Source organism: Anomaloglossus baeobatrachus, chromosome 1 (genome assembly GCF_048569485.1).
Source record: "Anomaloglossus baeobatrachus isolate aAnoBae1 chromosome 1, aAnoBae1.hap1, whole genome shotgun sequence".
Taxonomy (NCBI): Eukaryota; Metazoa; Chordata; class Amphibia; order Anura; family Aromobatidae; genus Anomaloglossus; species Anomaloglossus baeobatrachus.
The window spans coordinates 448,292,183-448,317,360 of record NC_134353.1 but is presented as its reverse complement, the minus strand read 5'-3'; the positions used below and the strand labels follow the sequence as shown (position 1 = coordinate 448,317,360).

Genomic DNA, 25,178 nt, shown 5'->3' with positions numbered 1-25,178 from the left:
TGCATACACTAGTGGAGAATGAAGAACATATTGAAGAAGGAAATGACATCAGACCTTTTTTTTTCAACAATCTTTAATGACATTGTTCACTGATAAAAAACGCATAAAAATGCAGTGAGCAAAAACGCTGTAAAACGCAGCAAAAAACGGAGCAAAACGCGGTTAAAAATGCACGCTTTTTTGCTGCGAGTGCGTTTTTGTGCGTTTTTGCCGCAAAAAAACGCACAAAAACGCAGCGTCAAAAAACGCAGTGTGTGAACTTAGCCTAAGTGTGATCTATGAATTTAATCACCCTATACCACAGCAATGGAAAAGAAAAATAAAAATAAAAACACCGCAGGTCCCATGAAAAAGCTGAGATGAAAAGTGATCAAACTAGAAGCAATAAACAGAGCACACCGTACAATAATCAAGAAAACGAAAGGTACAAGTCTAGGCTGCTGGATTTCTGAACATAGAAAGAGCATGTCACTTATTTCACACCCCTTTAATAAATATGAAGGAATAGACAAAACACACTCTCCTTCCAGTAACAACAGTGGGCGAAGCAGTCAGTGACAATGACGGCGTCTGTGGTTGTCACAACGACCAATGATGCCATCACTAAACATGGCCGCCCAGGCGTACTCTAAGGACGCTGCCCTTACATGAGATGGCGCCTGGCCGGCTTCTAGCACTGACAGGAAGCATGGCGGACAAGAGACGAGCAGCAGCCTCTCCGGTGCCGCGGGCTCAGCCACGAGCCACCAGTGAGGCGGATTTTCTAGCTCAGGCGGGAGTACGTGATCTGCTGCGGGCGGCCATGCTGAAGCTGCTGGAGGCCCGGCCCGAGGAGCCGCTGTTGTTCCTGGCCGCTTTCTTTGAGAAATTAGGTGTGGGAGCGGCTGGAGAATCGAAGCCTGGTGGCCGGGGGTCCCACACACTGGGGCATGCCCTGTGGTACCTGAAGCTGGCTCATCACTCGCAGAGGTTGGTCATGGAGCACTGTGCTAGGATGGGGAGTAGTGCTGGTCACTGGCCACCTCCATGGCAGGCACACAGCCATTGTTCTATAGGCACATAGATGTACTGCACCACATATCATCATAGTGCCATGTAAGCACACATGATGTTGCCATACAATGCTGACATCATACATCATCATACTGCCATGTAAGCACACATGATGTCACCGTACAATGCTGACATCATACATCATCATACTGCCATGTAAGCACACATGATGTCACCGTACAATGCTGACATCATACATCATCATAGTGCCATGTAAGCACACATGATGTCGCCATACAATGCTGACATCATACATCATCATACTGCCATGTAAGCACACATGATGTCGCCATACAATGCTGACATCATACATCATCATACTGCCATGTAAGCACACATGATGTCGCCATACAATGCTGACATCATACATCATCATACTGCCATGTAAGCACACATGATGTCGCCATACAATGCTGACATCATACATCATCATAGTGCCATGTAAGCACACATGATGTCGCCATACAATGCTGACATCATACATCATCATACTGCCATGTAAGCATACATGATGTCACCGTACAATGCTGACATCATACATCATCATACTGCCATGTAAGCACACATGATGTCACCGTACAATGCTGACATCATACATCATCATACTGCCATGTAAGCACACATGATGTCGCCATACAATGCTGACATCATACATCATCATACTGCCATGTAAGCACACATGATGTCGCCATACAATGCTGACATCATACATCATCATACTGCCATGTAAGCACACATGATGTCGCCATACAATGCTGACATCATACATCATCATACTGCCATGTAAGCACACATGATGTCACCATACAATGCTGACATCATACATCATCATACTGCCATGTAAGCACACATGATGTCACCATACAATGCTGACATCATACATCATCATACTGCCATGTAAGCACACATGATGTCGCCGTACAATGCTGACATCATACATCATCATACTGCCATGTAAGCACACATGATGTCACCGTACAATGCTGACATCATACATCATCATAGTGCCATGTAAGCATACATGATGTCACCATACAATGCTGACATCATACATCATCATACTGCCATGTAAGCACACATGATGTCGCCATACAATGCTGACATCATACATCATCATACTGCCATGTAAGCACACATGATGTCACCATACAATGCTGACATCATACATCATCATACTGCCATGTAAGCACACATGATGTCACCATACAATGCTGACATCATACATCATCATACTGCCATGTAAGCACACATGATGTCGCCATACAATGCTGACATCATACATCATCATACTGCCATGTAAGCACACATGATGTCACCGTACAATGCTGACATCATACATCATCATAGTGCCATGTAAGCATACATGATGTCACCATACAATGCTGACATCATACATCATCATACTGCCATGTAAGCACACATGATGTCACCGTACAATGCTGACATCATACATCATCATACTGCCATGTAAGCACACATGATGTCGCCATACAATGCTGACATCATACATCATCATACTGCCATGTAAGCACACATGATGTCACCATACAATGCTGACATCATACATCATCATACTGCCATGTAAGCACACATGATGTCGCCATACAATGCTGACATCATACATCATCATACTGCCATGTAAGCACACATGATGTCACCGTACAATGCTGACATCATACATCATCATACTGCCATGTAAGCACACATGATGTCGCCATACAATGCTGACATCATACATCATCATACTGCCATGTAAGCACACATGATGTCACCGTACAATGCTGACATCATACATCATCATACTGCCATGTAAGCACACATGATGTCGCCATACAATGCTGACATCATACATCATCATACTGCCATGTAAGCACACATGATGTCGCCATACAATGCTGACATCATACATCATCATAGTGCCATGTAAGCACACATGATGTCACCGTACAATGCTGACATCATACATCATCATACTGCCATGTAAGCACACATGATGTCACCGTACAATGCTGACATCATACATCATCATACTGCCATGTAAGCACACATGATGTCGCCATACAATGCTGACATCATACATCATCATAGTGCCATGTAAGCACACATGATGTCACCGTACAATGCTGACATCATACATCATCATACTGCCATGTAAGCACACATGATGTCACCGTACAATGCTGACATCATACATCATCATACTGCCATGTAAGCACACATGATGTCGCCATACAATGCTGACATCATACATCATCATAGTGCCATGTAAGCACACATGATGTCACCGTACAATGCTGACATCATACATCATCATACTGCCATGTAAGCACACATGATGTCGCCATACAATGCTGACATCATACATCATCATACTGCCATGTAAGCACACATGATGTCACCGTACAATGCTGACATCATACATCATCATACTGCCATGTAAGCACACATGATGTCGCCATACAATGCTGACATCATACATCATCATAGTGCCATGTAAGCACACATGATGTCACCGTACAATGCTGACATCATACATCATCATACTGCCATGTAAGCACACATGATGTCACCATACAATGCTGACATCATACATCATCATACTGCCATGTAAGCACACATGATGTCACCATACAATGCTGACATCATACATCATCATACTGCCATGTAAGCACACATGATGTCACCGTACAATGCTGACATCATACATCATCATACTGCCATGTAAGCACACATGATGTCACCATACAATGCTGACATCATACATCATCATACTGCCATGTAAGCATACATGTATGATGTCCGCACTGTAAGGTGACATCATACATCATAATACTGCCATGTAAGGCTAGGTTCACATTTCTGTTGTTTTTCATCAGTCACATGTGTTGCTTGACGCTTGTGACTGATGCGTTGTACAACGGGTGACAAGAATAAAAATTAATTGTCGGACTCCGCTGTAAAATGTGAGAGAGACAGCGATCAGCTGATCGCTCTCATCAGCCGGTCGCCGGGTGACCAGCTGATCGCTCGGCCGCAGAGAGAGCATGTGCAGCGGAGTCAAAAGGATTCCGCTGCTCAAAAAAACGTTTCTGCCGCCCGACGGTCGGTCGTTTCACAATCCGCCGCTCATACAAGTATATGGGAACAACGGAATCCGCCAAACGGATTCCGCTATTTACCAGATCCGCGGATTGTGACTAATACAAATTGACGGAAATGTGAACCTAGCCTAAGCGCACATGATGTCACTGTACAATAATGACCTCACACATCATAGTGCCATGTAAGAACACATGATGTCACCGTACAATAATGACCTCACACATCATAGTGCCATGTAAGAACACATGATGTCACCGTACAATAATGACCTCACACATCATAGTGCCATGTAAGAACACATGATGTCACTGTACAATAATGACCTCACACATCATAGTGCCGTGTAAGAACACATGATGTCACTGTACGATAATGACCTCACACATCATAGTGCCATGTAAGAACACATGATGTCACTGTACGATAATGACCTCACACATCATAGTGCCATGTAAGAACACATGATGTCACTGTACGATAATGACCTCATGCATCATAGTGCCATGTAAGAACACATGATGTCACTGTACGATAATGACCTCATGCATCATAGTGCCATGTAAGAACACATGATGTCACCGTACAATAATGACCTCACACATCATAGTGCCATGTAAGAACACATGATGTCACCGTACAATAATGACCTCACACATCATAGTGCCATGTAAGAACACATGATGTCGCCATACAATGCTGACATCATACATCATCATACTGCCATGTAAGCATACATGATGTCACCGTACAATGCTGACATCATACATCATCATACTGCCATGTAAGCACACATGATGTCACCGTACAATGCTGACATCATACATCATCATACTGCCATGTAAGCACACATGATGTCGCCATACAATGCTGACATCATACATCATCATACTGCCATGTAAGCACACATGATGTCGCCATACAATGCTGACATCATACATCATCATACTGCCATGTAAGCACACATGATGTCGCCATACAATGCTGACATCATACATCATCATACTGCCATGTAAGCACACATGATGTCACCATACAATGCTGACATCATACATCATCATACTGCCATGTAAGCACACATGATGTCGCCGTACAATGCTGACATCATACATCATCATACTGCCATGTAAGCACACATGATGTCACCGTACAATGCTGACATCATACATCATCATAGTGCCATGTAAGCATACATGATGTCACCATACAATGCTGACATCATACATCATCATACTGCCATGTAAGCACACATGATGTCGCCATACAATGCTGACATCATACATCATCATACTGCCATGTAAGCACACATGATGTCACCATACAATGCTGACATCATACATCATCATACTGCCATGTAAGCACACATGATGTCACCATACAATGCTGACATCATACATCATCATACTGCCATGTAAGCACACATGATGTCGCCATACAATGCTGACATCATACATCATCATACTGCCATGTAAGCACACATGATGTCACCGTACAATGCTGACATCATACATCATCATAGTGCCATGTAAGCATACATGATGTCACCATACAATGCTGACATCATACATCATCATACTGCCATGTAAGCACACATGATGTCACCGTACAATGCTGACATCATACATCATCATACTGCCATGTAAGCACACATGATGTCGCCATACAATGCTGACATCATACATCATCATACTGCCATGTAAGCACACATGATGTCACCATACAATGCTGACATCATACATCATCATACTGCCATGTAAGCACACATGATGTCGCCATACAATGCTGACATCATACATCATCATACTGCCATGTAAGCACACATGATGTCACCGTACAATGCTGACATCATACATCATCATACTGCCATGTAAGCACACATGATGTCGCCATACAATGCTGACATCATACATCATCATACTGCCATGTAAGCACACATGATGTCACCGTACAATGCTGACATCATACATCATCATACTGCCATGTAAGCACACATGATGTCGCCATACAATGCTGACATCATACATCATCATACTGCCATGTAAGCACACATGATGTCGCCATACAATGCTGACATCATACATCATCATAGTGCCATGTAAGCACACATGATGTCACCGTACAATGCTGACATCATACATCATCATACTGCCATGTAAGCACACATGATGTCACCGTACAATGCTGACATCATACATCATCATACTGCCATGTAAGCACACATGATGTCGCCATACAATGCTGACATCATACATCATCATAGTGCCATGTAAGCACACATGATGTCACCGTACAATGCTGACATCATACATCATCATACTGCCATGTAAGCACACATGATGTCACCGTACAATGCTGACATCATACATCATCATACTGCCATGTAAGCACACATGATGTCGCCATACAATGCTGACATCATACATCATCATAGTGCCATGTAAGCACACATGATGTCACCGTACAATGCTGACATCATACATCATCATACTGCCATGTAAGCACACATGATGTCACCATACAATGCTGACATCATACATCATCATACTGCCATGTAAGCACACATGATGTCACCATACAATGCTGACATCATACATCATCATACTGCCATGTAAGCACACATGATGTCACCGTACAATGCTGACATCATACATCATCATACTGCCATGTAAGCATACATGTATGATGTCCGCACTGTAAGGTGACATCATACATCATAATACTGCCATGTAAGGCTAGGTTCACATTTCTGTTGTTTTTCATCAGTCACATGTGTTGCTTGACGCTTGTGACTGATGCGTTGTACAACGGGTGACAAGAATAAAAATTAATTGTCGGACTCCGCTGTAAAATGTGAGAGAGACAGCGATCAGCTGATCGCTCTCATCAGCCGGTCGCCGGGTGACCAGCTGATCGCTCGGCCGCAGAGAGAGCATGTGCAGCGGAGTCAAAAGGATTCCGCTGCTCAAAAAAACGTTTCTGCCGCCCGACGGTCGGTCGTTTCACAATCCGCCGCTCATACAAGTATATGGGAACAACGGAATCCGCCAAACGGATTCCGCTATTTACCAGATCCGCGGATTGTGACTAATACAAATTGACGGAAATGTGAACCTAGCCTAAGCGCACATGATGTCACTGTACAATAATGACCTCACACATCATAGTGCCATGTAAGAACACATGATGTCACCGTACAATAATGACCTCACACATCATAGTGCCATGTAAGAACACATGATGTCACCGTACAATAATGACCTCACACATCATAGTGCCATGTAAGAACACATGATGTCACTGTACAATAATGACCTCACACATCATAGTGCCGTGTAAGAACACATGATGTCACTGTACGATAATGACCTCACACATCATAGTGCCATGTAAGAACACATGATGTCACTGTACGATAATGACCTCACACATCATAGTGCCATGTAAGAACACATGATGTCACTGTACGATAATGACCTCACACATCATAGTGCCATGTAAGAACACATGATGTCACCGTACAATAATGACCTCACACATCATAGTGCCATGTAAGAACACATGATGTCACCGTACAATAATGACCTCACACATCATAGTGCCATGTAAGAACACATGATGTCACTGTACAATAATGACCTCACACATCATAGTGCCGTGTAAGAACACATGATGTCACTGTACGATAATGACCTCACACATCATAGTGCCATGTAAGAACACATGATGTCACTGTACGATAATGACCTCATGCATCATAGTGCCATGTAAGAACACATGATGTCACTGTACGATAATGACCTCATGCATCATAGTGCCATGTAAGAACACATGATGTCACTGTACGATAATGACCTCATGCATCATAGTGCCATGTAAGAACACATGATGTCACCGTACAATAATGACCTCACACATCATAGTGCCATGTAAGAACACATGATGTCACCGTACAATAATGACCTCACACATCATAGTGCCATGTAAGAACACATGTCACCGTACAATAATGACCTCACACATCATAGTGCCGTGTAAGAACACATGATGTCACTGTACGATAATGACCTCATGCATCATAGTGCCATGTAAGAACACATGATGTCACCGTACAATAATGACCTCACACATCATAGTGCCATGTAAGAACACATGATGTCACTGTACAATAATGACCTCACACATCATAGTGCCGTGTAAGAACACATGATGTCACTGTACGATAATGACCTCACACATCATAGTGCCATGTAAGAACACATGATGTCACCGTACAATAATGACCTCACACATCATAGTGCCATGTAAGAACACATGATGTCACCGTACAATAATGACCTCACACATCATAGTGCCGTGTAAGAACACATGATGTCACTGTACGATAATGACCTCATGCATCATAGTGCCATGTAAGCACACGTCACTGTACAATGTATCCTGCGCGCATTGCAGGAGGCTTCTCTTCTGGGTTCTCCTTGTCAGTTTCAGACGCGCACTGCGCAGTGCGCGTCTGAAGCTGGCAATTGAACACCTGGAAACGAAGCCTGCTGCAATGCGCGCAGGATAGAATGAGCGACGGGGACGTCGCTCCATGGTATTACGCCCACAGGGGAGTGATACCACGGAGATATGCAGACGTCCAGAGGGCAAGGCGTCACCCTGTGACCACATTCCTTGCTATTTACATACGAAATATGAAGGTAATAAAACGTTTTTATTACTTTCATATTATACAATTTTATAACACAGGGATAAGTAGGGAGTTGTAATTAGGGCACACATGCGTCTGCTGATAGGTCAGAACGCATGTTCTAGGTGACAGGTTCCCTTTAATGTTGTCTTGTTTGATTTTCATTTTGACTTGTTTCCACTTTCATTTTGTGTGTGTCTTCAAATCCAGGACTCAATTGGTTTAAAACATTTGTTTTCCATTGATGATTTTTGAGTGATTTTGTCAGCACATTCAACTTTGTACAGAACAAAGTATTCAATGAGAATATTTCATTCATTCAGATCTAGAATGTGTTATTTGAGTGTTCCCTTTAATTTTTTTATAACACACACACACACACACACACACACACACACACACATAATATTTTTTTTTTTCTCTCTTCACTTAGTCCTTTTACAGCTGAGGAAAAATTTGCAGATCTAACCTGCATTATTGACTCACATTGATCCGAGTGCAGTGCATGATTTTCTTGCATCGCAATTGTCCGGTTTAAACACTAATAAGTCCTTACAGCTATCACACACTGTTGGGATTGGTATGCTACACTGCTTCATTTTATAATTAAAGAACTTGTCAAGGTTTGTGATAGTCTGCATGTGACTGCAGACTTCTGAATTCTCAGTGTGCGCACTCAACACTTTTCTGCCATGCGGGTGGCAAGAGTGGATGGTCATGTGAGCGTAAGTATGCAATTTGCATTCGTCTGACCACATTCCAACTGGACGTGTCCAGCCTCGCTCTGTTCACGTGTATTGAGCGAGGCCAAGCATGTCTTGTCCGCACGTGACCACATGTATGTAAGTCGCATAGGTGTGGTTTTGTTACCTACTCTCACCACCTGTACCAGAGAATCCTGACACCGGGCAGTGCGCACTGCGAAAATTCAGAAGTCTGCAGTTTTATAGTGCAGATTTTCATCACAAACTTGGATAACCCCTTTAATACTCCTAACATTAGTAAAAACATAGTAAGTAGTGATGGACGAGCAGTACATTGCTCGGTACTCCTAATGATGAGTGAGCGCTATGATGCTCGAGTGCTCCTTTCTCGAGTCGAGTAGGGCAGACGGGCTCAACTCGAGTAACAAGTATAATGGAAGTAATTGGGCAGTTACAGCCAGCCACAAAAAGAGCATTTCCGGGGAGGGAGAATGGTGTTTTTTCTTTTTTTTTTTGGAACATTGTTTTTACCTTCAGTGAGAGCCATTCAGAGACTGCAAGTGGCTCTCATTGGGGTGCCAGCTCACATCTTTCAGTGAACTCGGCGCTTGTTTGATTTTTTACAAAGGAGACATCCGAGCACCCACGATACTTGGCCTAGCACCAAGTGTACCTGAGCACCCTGATACTCGATTAAGTATCAAGCAGGGGCGAGCACATTCACCTATAATTGATAGTTGCACTTAATTTATCAGATGGCACAATACCGTATTTTGTGGTTTATAAGACGCGTCAGATTATAAGAAGCACCCCAAATTTAGTGAAAAAAAAGGGGGGTCTGTCTTACAATCCAGTGGTGTCTTACCAGGGAGGGATGTCAGCAGTTGTGCAGCAGGGTAACAGGAGGCGGGGGCGGTGGTGGAGTAAGGAGCTGCTGCAGGCGTGTGTCCCAGATGCTGGCTGCGGCCCTGTGAGTGAGGCAAGCAAGAGCCAGAAACTGTCGGCAGTGCAGGCTTTAAAGAAATGGCGCCCAGAGTCAGTGAGTGCTCGGATTGAGCTATCAGCTCAATGACCAGCCAAGATCTAATTTGTGCACGCGCCTCCTCCGGGAGCCATTTTCCTTAAGTCCGCTGCTGGGAGATCAATGAGCCAGAGGCGGCGGGTGCACAGATGAGATCTTGAGCCGAGGGCTCTATCTGCACATGCACTGATTTTGGGCACCATTATTTGAACCCCACACCGCCGCCATTTTCAAAATGGCCCGTGCCGGTGCCTCACCGCCTGCAGCAGCACAGCGGAGCGCCCGCAGCATCGCCTCTACCCCTCTCTACCTCCTCCCGTTAAGCTACATTCAGATTATAAGACTCACCCCTCATTTTCCTCCCAAAAATTTGGGAGGAAAAGTGCATCTTATAATATGAAAAATAAGGTACTTTATTACCATAGCCAAGTATCATCTAATTTTACAAGTTAAGGATTGTTACATATGTACAAGATCAGAACTAATAAAGGCACAAAAATACGTCAGCAGAACCAGCAGTGGTATTCAAATTCATCACTAGAACACCACCAGCAGTACAGAAAGTCATAATCAGAACCATCAGCAGCACAAAAATACGTGAATATAACCCCCATCAGCAAAGAAACACAGCACCAAAACCCTCATCAATACAGGGATACATCACCTGAGACCACAAGCAGTACATGGTACATGAATTGCAATGTCAGGTCAGTCCCATGTAGATTTGTATCACATGAACTTACAACTCCCAGTATGTCCTTAACAATGGTAAGAGTGGTTGATATCATCTATCAGACTGCGGACCATAGTGAAACCACAGTACTGATGACAAACAGGCAGGATCACAAATAATCATTAAACCAGGTACCTTATAGATGATGTTGTCTGTGATCAAAGTCGTTCTCTTCTTTCATCTTGTCCAGACACCATGATGACTTTTCACATTCACAGCTCGTCTCTGCAGACTTTCATCATCTCCAGTCTTCAGTAGCACATCCCGACACAGTGCCCTTAATAATAGCAAAATGATTATAATGCTTGTGAATAAAATGATGATTATAATGCTTGTGAATAAAAGTATCTGCCCTACTGTGCTCCTGAATAAATAATTGACCCTCACTGTTTTCCCTGCACAAAATACTGTCCCTGTCCTTCCCATACTGAGCCCCCTCTTTACACTATCCTCTCACTGTTAGGCTGCTTTCGGCACTGTGCGGCATCCATTGCAATCCGCCGCCTTGAGAAATTACGGTGACCGTTGCAGGAATCCGTTTATTCCTCATAGACTTCTATTAAGAGCGGATTGCAACGGATGGTCTTGCGTTGCATCTGCCCCACGGCGCATCAGTCGTTTTGTCAGTGACCGGTGGACGGAAGGAACGCGCAATGTAACGTTTTTTGTTTGTGTAAAAGAACGCACTCTGCAGGATTCCGTCAGGATCCGTTAAGAGGCATAATGAATGTCTATGGTGCTGGATTCTGTCGCCATGCGTTTGGCAACGGATTCCAGTGCAGGTTTCCGTCATGTTCTACTGAGCATGCCCAGCTGAACGTTCTAAATCATGTAAAATCGTGATGTCTGTCTGTCTGTCTCTCATACCCACCGATCACCGGCGCTGCACAGCTGTCGCACTGCTCTGGCGGCTTCTCCTGCTTTTGAAAATGTCGTCAGCTCGTTATTCCATCTCGTATTCACTGCTTCCTCCGCCCACCGGCGCCTATGATTGGTTGCAGTCAGACGCGCCCCCACGCTGAGCGACAGCTGTTTCACTGCAACCAATCACAGCCGCCGGTAGGAGGGTCTATATCGCGCAGTACAATAAATACAGTTAGGTCCAGAAATATTTGGACAGTGACACAATTTTCGCGAGTTGGGCTCTGCATGCCACCACATTGAATTTGAAATGAAACATCTACAACAGAATTCAAGTGCAGATTGTAACGTTTAATTTGAAGGTTTGAACAAAAATATCTGATAGAAATTGTACACGTTTCTTTACAAACACTCCACATTTTAGGAGGTCAAAAGTAATTGGACAAATAAACCAAACCCAAACAAAATATTTTTATTTTCAATATTTTGTTGCGAATCCTTTGGAGGCAATCACTGCCTTAAAGGCCCCGTCACACACAGAGATAAATCTTTGGCAGATCTGTGGTTGCAGTGAAATCATGGACATATTGTTCCATTTGTACACAGCCACAAACCTACCACTGATTGTCCACAATTTCACTGCAACCACAGATCTGCCGCAGATTTATCTCTGTGTGTGACAGGGCCTTAAGTCTGGAACCCATGGACATCACCAAACGCTGGGTTTCCTCCTTCTTAATGCTTTGCCAGGCCTTTACAGCCGCAGCCTTCAGGTCTTGCTTGTTTGTGGGTCTTTCCGTCTTAAGTCTGGATTTGAGCAAGTGAAATGCATGCTCAATTGGGTTAAGATCTGGTGATTGACTTGGCCATTGCAGAATGTTCCACTTTTTTGCACTCATGAACTCCTGGGTAGCTTTGGCTGTATGCTTGGGGTCATTGTCCATCTGTACTATGAAGCGCCGTCCGATCAACTTTGCGGCATTTGGCTGAATCTGGGCTGAAAGTATATCCCTGTACACTTCAGAATTCATCCGGCTACTCTTGTCTGCTGTTATGTCATCAATAAGCACAAGTGACCCAGTGCCATTGAAAGCCATGCATGTCCATGCCATCACGTTGCCTCCACCATGTTTTACAGAGGATGTGGTGTGCCTTGGATCATGTGCCGTTCCCTTTCTTCTCCAAACTTTTTTCTTCCCCTCATTCTGGTACAGGTTGATCTTTGTCTCATCTGTCCATAGAATACTTTTCCAGAACTGAGCTGGCTTCATGAGGTGTTTTTCAGCAAATTTAACTCTGGCCTGTCTATTTTTGGAATTGATGAATGGTTTGCATCTAGATGTGAACCCTTTGTATTTACTTTCATGGAGTCTTCTCTTTACTGTTGACTTAGAGACAGATACACCTACTTCACTGAGAGTGTTCTGGACTTCAATTGATGTTGTGAACGGGTTCTTCTTCACCAAAGAAAGTATGCGGCGATCATCCACCACTGTTGTCATCCGTGGACGCCCAGGACTTTTTGAGTTCCCAAGCTCACCAGTCAATTCCTTTTTTCTCAGAATGTACCCGACTGTTGATTTTGCTACTCCAAGCATGTATGCATCTCTCTGATGGATTTTTTCTTTTTTTTTCAGCCTCAGGATGTTCTGCTTCACCTCAATTGAGTTCCTTAGACCGCATGTTGTCTGGTCACAGCAACAGCTTCCAAATGCAAAACCACACACCTGTAATCAACCCCAGACCTTTTAACTACTTCATTGATTACAGGTTAACGAGGGAGACGCCTTCAGAGGAGTTAATTGCAGTCCTTAGAGTCCCTTGTCCAATTAATTTTGGTCCCTTGAAAAAGAGGAGGCTATGCATTACAGAGCTATGATTCCTAAACCCTTTCTCCGATTTGGATGTGAAAACTCTCATATTGCAGCTGGGAGTGTGCACTTTCAGCCCATATTATATATATAATTGAATTTCTGAACATGTTTTTGTAAACTGCTAAAATAACAAAACTTGTGTCACTGTCCAAATATTTCTGGACCTAACTGTAAATGATTAAAAATACTTTGTGTGGTTCCCCCCCCAATTTTGATACCAGCCAAGATAAAGCCACACTGCTGAAGGCTGGTATTCTCAGGATGGGGAGACCCCCCCCACCCCCCCGCCTAAAAATAACAGCCAGCAGCCGCTTGGAATTGCCGCATCCATTAGATGTGCCACTAAGTCCTGGGTTAATCATGACAGGCGTCTGAGACACCCCCCCCCCCCCCCCCATGATTAATCTGTAGTGAAAGTAAATAAACACAAACAACCAAAAATCCTTTATTTGAAATAAGACAAACACCCTCTTTCACCACTTTTTTAATCCCTAAATACCCCTCCAGGTTCGACATAACCCAGACGAGGTCCCACGACGCTTTCAGCTCTGATACATCGGAAGCTAACAGGAGGGCAGTAGAACACCGCCGCTCTCTGTGAGCTCCACGCAGAAACTGAAGTGAATTGCGCTGTCAGCGGTGACATCGCTCAGGTAGTGCCTGCATGTGTGCGGTGATGATGGGGGCGGTAGTGCCTGCGTGTGTGCGGTGGTGATGATGATGGTGGCGGTAGTGCCGGAGTGTGTGCGGTGATGATGGGGACTCTCTCTCGGCTAAAGAAAACTAAAAGAATGCAACACGTTATTTCATAAGAATCCGTTGCCTTTATTATCACACTATTTACAACGCATCAGTCACATGCGTCACACAACGCATTGTGACGGATGCCGCAAAACGCAAGTGTGAAAGTACCCTTACCCCTACACTGCCCAGTTTCTATACTGTGCCCCCTTATGACCCCCCCCCCCCTCCTTGACATACTGTTTCCCCCGGCTGTGCTCTTACACTTTCTCCCCATGCTATTCCATCCCTATACCACACCCAACCCCCACACATACACACTATCCAGTTTCTATTTTTTTCCTGCTCACACTTTTCTCCCCCCATACTGTTTTCTAACACTATTCCCCTCAAAGGGATCCTCAGACATTTTCCCGCCCTCCCTCATACTGTCTTGTCTCACATCCCTCCCCCCTCAAACCATATTGTTTCCTCACATATTTATTTCCTCACTCTCCATGGTGTCTCCTCACATATCCCCCTTGCTCACTGTACTGTGTACTCACAAATGCCCCCCTCATACTGTTTCCTTATACAGGCCCCCTCCTCGCTCCCTATACTGCGTCCACACCCATCCCCCCCATTCACCTACTATTTCATTATACACCCCCGCCACTCGTCATACTGTCCTCAAACTTCCCCAATCCCCCCCCCTCTCTCACCATTCTGCCTGCATCCATCCCCTCCCTTACTTCCCAAACTCTGTCCTCAAATCCCACCTCCTATTCGGTGTCAGCACCTATTTTCTCCTCATTCTGTGCTGACACCCATTACCCCCACTTTGCTCCTCAAACTGTGACCTCAAACACCCCACCCCCCCCCCTCTCTCTCAATTACAATAAATCTTTGGTGCTTACAGTTCCACTGAAGTACCACTCCTAGCAAATGCCCGCTTGCCCCTCCCTGGATATGTTCCTGATGAGGTTCTTTACTTTTTTGTACTGATCCATTAGGCGCTGCCCCCCCTCCTCCCCCTTTTTATGCTTTCTAATACAAGTTAATTTTTATTATTAATGTACTGTAATTAATTGTATTAATGTACTTCCTGCTGTGCTTATTAAACACAGACTGTTGTCTTCCCTAATTGAGGAGTTCACCCTATTGGCTCCTATTACCATATGGGATATTCTGCCTTTGTTTTATTTGGCTTTGTTTTTACTGTGTTCATTGTGATGACACGGAGAGAGAGGCATGCATGACTGTCACTCCATGAGGAGTGGTGAAGGCTCAGGACCCCGATTCCACTGACTGGTGAGGCGCCCAGCTAAGGCTTTTACAGAGGGATTTTTGGGAATTTGTACATTACGAATGACTGCTACAGTCTATCAGTAACAGCAGGCTCTCTAGGAAAGGAGCGCAGCACAAAGTCCTCATCCAGACGCTGATTTTTTGAGCACCCTGATACTCGATTAAGTATCAAGCAGGGGCGAGCACGCTCACCTATAATTAATAGCTGCCCTTAATTTATCAGATGGAACCATACCGTATTTTGTGGTTTTATAAGACGCGTCAGATTATAAGAAGCACCCCAAATTTAGTGAAAAAAAAAAAAAAAAAAGGGGTCTGTCTTACAATCCAGTGGTGTCTTACCAGGGAGGGATGTCAGCAGTTGTGCAGCAGGGTCACAGGAGGCGGGGGCGGTGGTGGAGTAAGGAGCTGCTGCAGGCGTGTGTCCCAGATGCTGGCTGCGGCCCTGTGAGTGAGGCAAGCAAGAGCCAGAAACTGTCGGCAGTGCAGGCTTTAAAGAAATGGCGCCCAGAGTCAGTGAGTGCTCGGATTGAGCTATCAGCTCAATGACCAGCCAAGATCTAATTTGTGCACGCGCCTCCTCCGGGAGCCATGTTCCTTAAGTCCGCTGCTGGGAGATCAATGAGCCAGAGGCGGCGGGTGCACAGATGAGATCTTGAGCTGAGGGCTCTATCTGCACATGCACTGATTTTGGGCACCATTATTTGAACCCCACACCGCCGCCATTTTCAAAATGGCCCGTGCCGGTGTAATAAGAAAATGGAAGACATACATGACCACTGATAATCTCCCTCAACCTGGGGCTCCACGCAAGATCTCACCCCGTGGGGTCAAAATGATCACAAGAACTGTGAGCAAAAATCCCAGAACCACACGTGGGGACCTAGTGAATGACCTGCATAGAGCTGGGACCACTGTAACAAAGGCTACCATCAGTAACACACTACGCCGCCAGGGACTCAGATCTTGCAGTGCCAGTCGTGTTCCCCTGCTTAAGCCAGTACATGTCCAGGCCCGTCTGAAGTTTGCTAGAGAGTGTTTGGATTATCCAGAGGAGTATTGGGGGAATGTTATATGGTCTGATGAAACCAAAGTAGAACTGTTTGGTAGAAATGCAACTCGTCGTGTTTGGTGGAGACAGAATATGTGAAATATGGGGGAGGCAACATCATGCTTTGGGGATGTTTCTCTGCAAATGGACCTGGACGACTGATCCGTGCACATAAAAGAATGAATGGGGCCATGTATCGTGAGATTTTGAGTCCAAACCTCCTTCCATCAGCAAGGACATTGAAGATAAAATGTGGCTGGGTCTTTCAGCATAATGATCCCAAGCACACCGCCTGGGCAATGAAGGAGTGGCTTCATAAGAAGCATACAGTTATATGAAAAAGTTTGGGCACCCCTATTAATGTTAACCTTTTTTTCTTTATAACAATTTGGGTTTTTGCAACAGCTATTTCTATTTCATATATCTAATAACTGATGGACTGAGTAATATTTCTGGATCGAAATGAGGTTTATTGTACTAACAGAAAATGTGCAGTCCGCATTTAAACAAAATTTGACCGGTGCAAAAGTATGGGCACCCTTATCAATTTCTTGTTTTGAACACTCCTAACTACTTTTTACTGACTTACTAAAGCACTAAATTGGTTTTGTAACCTCATTGAGCTTTGAACTTCATAGGCAGGTGTATCCAATCATGAGAAAAGGTATTTAAGGTGGGCACTTGCAAGTTGTTCTCCTATTTGAATCTCCTATGAAGAGTGGCATCATGGGCTCCTCAAAACTACTCTCAAATGATCTGAAAACAAAGATTATTCAACATAGTTGTTCTGGGGAAGGATACAAAAAGTTGTCTCCGAGATTTAAACTGTCAGTTTCCACTGTGAGGAACATAGTAAGGAAATGGAAGAACACTGGTACAGTTCTTGTTAAGCCCAGAAGTGGCAGGCCAAGAAAAATATCAGAAAAGCAGAGAAGAAGAATGGTGAGAACAGTCAAGGACAATCCACAGACCACCTCCAAAGACCTGCAGCATCATCTTGCTGCAGATGGTGTCAATGTGCATCGGTCAACAATACAGCGCACTTTGCACAAGGAGAAGTTGTATGGGAGAGTGATGCAAAAGAATCCATTTCTGCAAGCACGCCACAAACAGAGTCGCCTGAGGTATGCAAAAGCACATTTGGACAAGCCAGTTACATTTTGGAAGAAGGTCCTGTGGACTGATGAAACAAAGATTGAGTTGTTTGGTCATACAAAAAGGCGTTATGCATGGAGGCAAAAAAACACCGCATTCCAAGAAAAGCACTTGCTACCCACAGTAAAATTTGGTGGAGGTTCCATCATGCTTTGGGGCTTTGTGGCCAATGCCGGCACCGGGAATCTTGTTAAAGTTGAGGATCGCATGGATTCAACTCAGTATCAGCAGATTCTTGACAATAATGTGCAAGAATCAGAGACAAAGTTGAAGTTACGCAGGGGATGGATATTTCAGCAAGACAATGATCCAAAACACTGCTCCAAATCTACTCAGGCATTCATGCAGAGGAACAATTACAATGTTCTGGAATGGCCATCCCAGTCCCCAGACCTGAATATCATTGAACATCTCTGGGATGATGTGAAGCATGCTGTCCATGCTCGGCAACCATCAAACTTAACTGAACTGGAATTGTTTTGTAAACAGGAATGGTGAAATATACCTTCATCCAGGATCCAGGAACTCATTAAAAGCTACAGGAAGTGACTAGAGGCTGTTATTTTTGCAAAAGGAGGATCTACAAAATATTAATGTCACTTTTATGTTGAGGTGCCCATACCTTTGCAGCGGTCAAATTTTGTTTAAATGCAGATTGCACATTTTCTGTTAGTACAATAAACCTCATTTCAATCCAGAAATATTACTGAGTCCATCAGTTATTAGATATATGAAACTGAAATAGCTGTTGCAAAAACCCAAATTGTTATTGTAATTATAAATTAAAAAGGTTAACATTAATAGGGGTGCCCAAACTTTTTCATATGACTGTATAAAGGTCCTGGAGTGGTCTAGCCAGTCTCCAGATCTCAACCCTAAAGAAAACCTTTGGATGGAGTTGAAAGTCCGTGTTGCCCAGCGACCGGTCCAAAACATCACTGCTCTAGAGAAGATCTGCATGGGGGAATAGGCCAACATACCACCAACAGTGTGTGCCAACCTTGTGAAGACTCACAGAAAATGACTGACATATGTCATTGCCAACAAAGGATACATAAAATATTGCGATGACCTTTTGGTATTGACCAAATACGGTACTTATTTTCCACCATAATATTCAAATAAAATCTTACCACATCAGACGCAGTGATTTTTCTGGATTTGTTTTCTCATTTTGTCTCTCATAATTGTGGTCACCTATGATGTCAATTACAGGCCTCTCATCTTTTTAAGTGGGAGAACTTGCACAATTGGTGGCGGACTAAATACTTTTTTTTTTCTCCACTGTTTGAGAAAAACTGCTGACACTTAGACCACACTGTTGAAAATTACTGATGAATCTGTCCGTTTTATTTTTCTTGTGCATGAATAAATTGGATATCTGAATGAGGCCTAACAATCGGGTTTTAATAGAGCCTGTAAGCACTGTTGTGAAGCTGACTGTGTCCTACCAGCTCCTTTTTGTGTGCTTGCTTCGATGCTACAAAGGCAAAACTGCCTGTTATACCAGCATCAGAGAGCGCACAGTTTGAGCCGGTAGAATGATTGTGCTGCTTATCCAAACTGTCAATCAATCGGGGGTACATCGCCCCCCCCCCCCCCACCCGATTGTACTATGCAGTCCATGTCATTGCTCCAGGAGTGATCATCGGAGGAATGCATATGGACGGTGTTTCTTGACTGAAAGATGATGTCTTGCCCAAGCATATGCTGATTCTTACCAAATGTAAGTGATTGTCACAATTAAACACGCTCATCAGCACTGACGTAACCACCAAGTGGTGTGAATTATAGTGGAGCCCAGTACAAAGGTCTCGCATCCAATGCTAAAACGCATGTGCCTATTCCAACTCTTACTGCACTGGTCTGATGACATGGGTGCCTGTGTCTAGGTGTGAGCAAAGATTAGGGGCTGCTGCACACTTATTCAGTGAGTGGGGGGGGCCATAGAGTTCTTGCAATCTATCAAACTATGTAATGGTAAAGGCTGGAGGGATATGACTGGGAGTGTTTAATGTGAATTATCTGTGTCTCTGTACAGAACTGCTTTCAACAATAACCTAACGATTGCATATGACGGCCTCAGTGCTGGGGGAAGAAAGAAAAAGCCTGGCCTGAATGGGAAGACATACAGTGAGGTCCTCACCAAGATCTGTCAGGAAGGAGGCCTGCCCCCCGAGATATCCTCTTCTCTTCTGAAGAAGATCCAGTGCCGAGATCATGAAGCCGTTCCTTTTGATGTTTTCCGTTATGGGGTGCTCACCTGCTTTGTATTGGTGGAGTTCCTATCTAAAGCAGACGCTCTGTTTAACATTCTAGATGGGGACAACCAGTCTGACCAAAGGCTGTGCCAGGCTGTGCTGGACACTTTAGAAGAAGCACTTACTGCTAGTGACTTATCTGTGCCAGCTAGCTACCTGGAGGCTGGCTCAAAACTAGGACCCGACTGTTTGGCAATCGCTATGGACCGAGCTCTCCAGAACAAAAAGCCTGGTATTCCTATGGAGCGTGGTGAATTTTTGAAAGAGGCATGCTTGCTGTTCCTTGACAAAGTCAAACCAGTTCAATGAATGACCTGTGCACCCTCTTGTCGTCTTACCAACTTCATGGCGTAATGTCTTACACTCAATTAGGTTAGGTTATGTAATTTTGAAGTTCTACCCCAATAGCCAGCCACCTATAATATTTATTAATTTATATAGTGCTATTAATTCCACAGTGCTTTACCTACAGCAGTAACACTGTCCCCATTGGGGCGCACAATCTAAGGTCCCTATCAGTATGTTTTGGAGTGTGGGAGGAAACTAGAGAACCTGGAGGAAACCCACGCAAACGCGGAGAGAACATACAAACTCCTTACCACTGAACCACTGTGCCGCCTCTGGCATTCCAGCTGTTGTGAAACTACAACTCCCAGTATTCCTGCGTCCGCCTAGGCATATTTACTGTTATAGAAAACCTCTAAATAGTATGAGTATTCACCAAAAATGAAATAAATTATATTAATCTTTCTTTTTAAACAAAAAGTAATAAAAACATAAAATAGTTTAAAAAATGGAGATATACACTAAGCAATTACACCTCAATCAAAAAGTTGCCCACATATAAATAAGCATTAGAACACCAATGTAATGAAATTATAACATAAAGAGCAGAAACACACAACACATCTCTGCAACTGCAGTCAGATGATTAGAAGTCTGGGAAAATATCCTTAAATGCGGTATCTAGAATGACCACTAGAGGCCCTCAGAGGAAAAGGAAGCAAAGCTCAACAGGATTTACCAATTCATATTAAAGGGAAGGGGTCGCGTTTTTTTATTTTTGTATTAATAATAGTGATTATTTTTGTATTAAAAATACTTGATTTCATAAATTCATTGTTTATTTAGTTTTTATTTAATTTTAGTTTTACTGAAGCACTGGGGGCTGCCATCTTGGTTTTGCTGTGTGTAATGACACTCAGATACGGCAGCGCCCAGGGCATAGAAGACAGTTGTCGGTTTCTGATCCTATTCTCTAACACTGACACTGCTTCTGCTGTGACCTGGACGCGCCCCCTGGGATGTCCAGATCACAGCAGAGGGAGGAGATCGGCGCCATCTCTGTGGAGCTCGCAGCATATGCTGTGTGCTGCACTCCCCCCGCCGGGATGTGTGAGTACGGGTGCTCACACATCTTTTTGGAAACACCCAGAACAGGAGGGGGAGGTGACATCACAAACAGGAGAGCAGATTCTGCCCACTTTTACTGCAGCTGTAATGTTGTTGTTATTTATTATAGCGCCATCAATTCCATGGCGCTTTACATGTGAAAGGGGTGTACATAATAGGGACAAGTACAATAATCAGAAACAATACAAGACACAGACAGGTACAGGAGGAGAGAGGTCCCTGCCCGCGAGGGCTCACAGTCTACAAGGGATAGGTGAGGATACAGTAGGTTAGGGTAGAGTTGATTGTGCGGCGCTGTATCAGACTGAGGGTTACGGCAGGTTGTAGGCTTGTCGGAAGAGGTGAGTCTTCAGGTTCCTTTTGAAGCTTGTCAAGGTAGGCGAGAGTCTGATGTGTTGAGGCAGAGCATTCCAGAGTATGGGGGAGGCACGGGAGAAATCTTGGATGCGATGGTGGGAAGAGGAGATGAGAGGCAAGGAGAGAGGGAGGTCTTATGAGGATCGAAGGTTACGTGCAGGTAAGTACCCGGAGACTAGGTCAGAGATGTAGGGAGGAGACAGGTTGTGGATGGCTTTGTATGTCATGGTTAGTGTTTTGAACTGGAGTCGTTGGGCAATGGGAAGCCAGTGAAGGGATTGGCAGAGAGGAGAGGTTGGGGAGTAGCTGGGGGACAGGTGGATGAGCCGGGCAGCATAGTTTAGAATAGATTGTAGGGGTGTGAGACTGTTAGAAGGGAGGCCACAGAGCAGGAGGTTGCAATAATCCAGGCGAGAAATAATAAGGGCATGTAGTAGAGTTTTTGCAGCTTCTTGTGAAAGGAATGTACGGATCCGGGAAATATTTTTGAGTTGGAGGCGGCAGGAGGTGAAGAGGGCTTAGATGTGTGGCTTGAAAGAGAGATCAGAGTCTAGGATTACTCCCAGGCAGCGAGCACGTGGCACTGGGGAAAGTGAGCAGCCATTGACATTGATGGATATGTCAAGTGAGGGGGTTGAGTGAGGAGGAGGAAAGACAATGAATTCTGTTTTGTCCATGTTCAGCTTTAGGGATCGAGCAGAGAAAAAGGATGAAATAGCAGACAGACTTTGTGGGATTCTGGTTAGTAGGGAGGTGATGTCAGGTCCAGAGAGGTAGATCTGCGTATCATCAGCATAGAGATAATACTGAAAGCCGTGGGACTCTGAGCTGTCCCAGGCCGAAGGTGTAAATGGAAAACTGCAGGGGTCCAAGAACTGAACCTTGGGGGACACCGACAGATTGGGGGCGAGATAAGGAAGTGGTGTGAGTGTGGGAGATGCTGAAAGTTCGGTTGGTTAAGTATGAGGAGATCCAAGATAGCGCCAAGTCTGTGATGCCCAGAGATGAGAGAATTTGTAGTAGAAGGGAGTGGTCCACTGTGTCAAAGGCAGAGGACAGGTCCAGGAGGATGAGGACAGAGTAGTGTCGCTTGGCTTTTGCGTTGAGTAGGTCGTTAGTGACTTTGGTCAGTGCAGTTTCAGTTGAATGATGGGGTCGGAAGCCAGATTGTAACCGGTCAATGTGAGCTAGTTCTACAGTAGGATTTCAGGAGCTGCTCCCCCTAGTGTTTAAGAGTGGAAAATATCAAACTTTTTAGTTTTTGGTTTTTTTTTAAATATTTTACTTAATTAAAAATATTTAAACAAAACATTAATACTTTACATTTTTTCAGTTATTGATTTTTTTTTTTATATATATATTATTTTGGACAACACCTTCCCTTTAAATAAAGGAAAATGATTGCACACTGCTCATAAATACATAGTCTCATAAATCTATTGTAAGAGGGGGACAATGTGGAATAAGGCAAAATAGAATAAGGTGCAATGTCCTAAAGGAAAGACCAAAAAAAAAAAAGAAAAAATATATTTTGTATAGGGAAGGATATTGCACATTGCCGATAATGTCCCAAAAATAAAGTGAAAAAATACTTTTATATGTATAAAGGGAAGCAGCACAGAACAGATAATTCATAATGAAATTATGTTTCGTCCAAAGAGAATAATGTAGATCCTTTCTCATGAAAAAAAGCAATCAAAGAAAAAGTGTAAAAGTGACAAATTATAAATCCAATGAAAAGCAAATATTACTTAAGGACCAAAGTAGATACCGCAGTAGAGGTGTAAGGGGGATCAATAGTCAGGCTGCTAATAAAGGGCAACATGTCGTGAGGAATAAGGAATCGCCATTGATGCGCGTTTCACATCTGCTTTCACCCTTTTGAGAAAGCAATCACTGGCTTATTTTTGGGGCAGTCTTATGGGCAATGTGCAATATCCTTATTCCACATTGTCCCTCTCTTGCAATAGATGAGACTTTATGTATTTATGGGGAGTCTGCAATCACTGCATTCTGAATTTTTTGTTATTGTGTATTGTCTCATCGTCTGTACATGTCCCCTCTGAATTGTAAAGCGCTGCGGAATATGTTGGCGCTATATAAATAAAAAATACTATTATTCGTCTTTTAAAGGGAACTTGTCAGCAGAAATTTCGCCCAAAACCTAAAAGATTCCCCCTCTGCAGCTCCTGGGCTGCATTCTAGCAAGGTTCCTGTTATTATTTTACCCCCAGTGAGACCAAAATAAAGACTTTATAAAGTCTTACCTTTCCTATGCAAATCTTTTTTTATAATCACGGGGGCAGGCTTTCTGGCGTCCGTTATTCTCCCTCCTGGTCCTTTATGCCGTCCCCCATCGCTCATTTCCATAGCTGATGATGACACCGCCTAGTGCTTCAGCGGTCCCCACGCATGTCCAGTGCCAGTCTCACGGGACTGAGCACAGAGTGACCGCTGGTGACATGTGCGCGGGCATGACATTATGGGCGGCGCTGTGATTGTCATCAACAAGTACCCGCCCATAATGTCGTGCCTGCGCTTTCCCCTCTGCCTCCACCGTTCTGCGCAAGCGCTGGCCATATGGCCCCACGTCACCTCTTACCATCTTTCCCTGGAGCAGGAAATAGATGGGAGGTGACGTGGGGCGATATGGCCAGCGCTTGCGCAGAACGGTGGAGGCAGAGGGGAAAGCGCGGGCACGACATTATGGGCGGGTACTTGCTGATAATCACAGCGCCGCCCATAATCTCACACCTGCGCACCCGTCACCAGCGGTCACTCTGTGCTCAGTCCCGTGAGACTGGCACTGGGCATGCGCAGGGACCGCTGGAGCACTGGGTAGCGTCATTAGCTATGGAAAGGAGCGATGGGGGACGGC

The 25,178-nt window shown here is 44.2% G+C and overlaps 1 protein-coding gene across 1 annotated transcript; it reads left to right on the top strand.

Annotated features, from left to right (window-relative positions):
- Window positions 1-604: 604 nt before the first annotated feature.
- TPGS1 (tubulin polyglutamylase complex subunit 1) lies at window positions 605-24,454 on the top strand. Its single transcript, XM_075337883.1, has 2 exons — window positions 605-969; window positions 20,311-24,454. Exons 1-2 carry the CDS (start codon window positions 653-655, stop codon window positions 20,837-20,839), a joined length of 846 nt encoding a protein of 281 aa, XP_075193998.1. The 5' UTR covers window positions 605-652; the 3' UTR covers window positions 20,840-24,454.
- The last annotated feature ends 724 nt before the right edge of the window (window positions 24,455-25,178 follow it).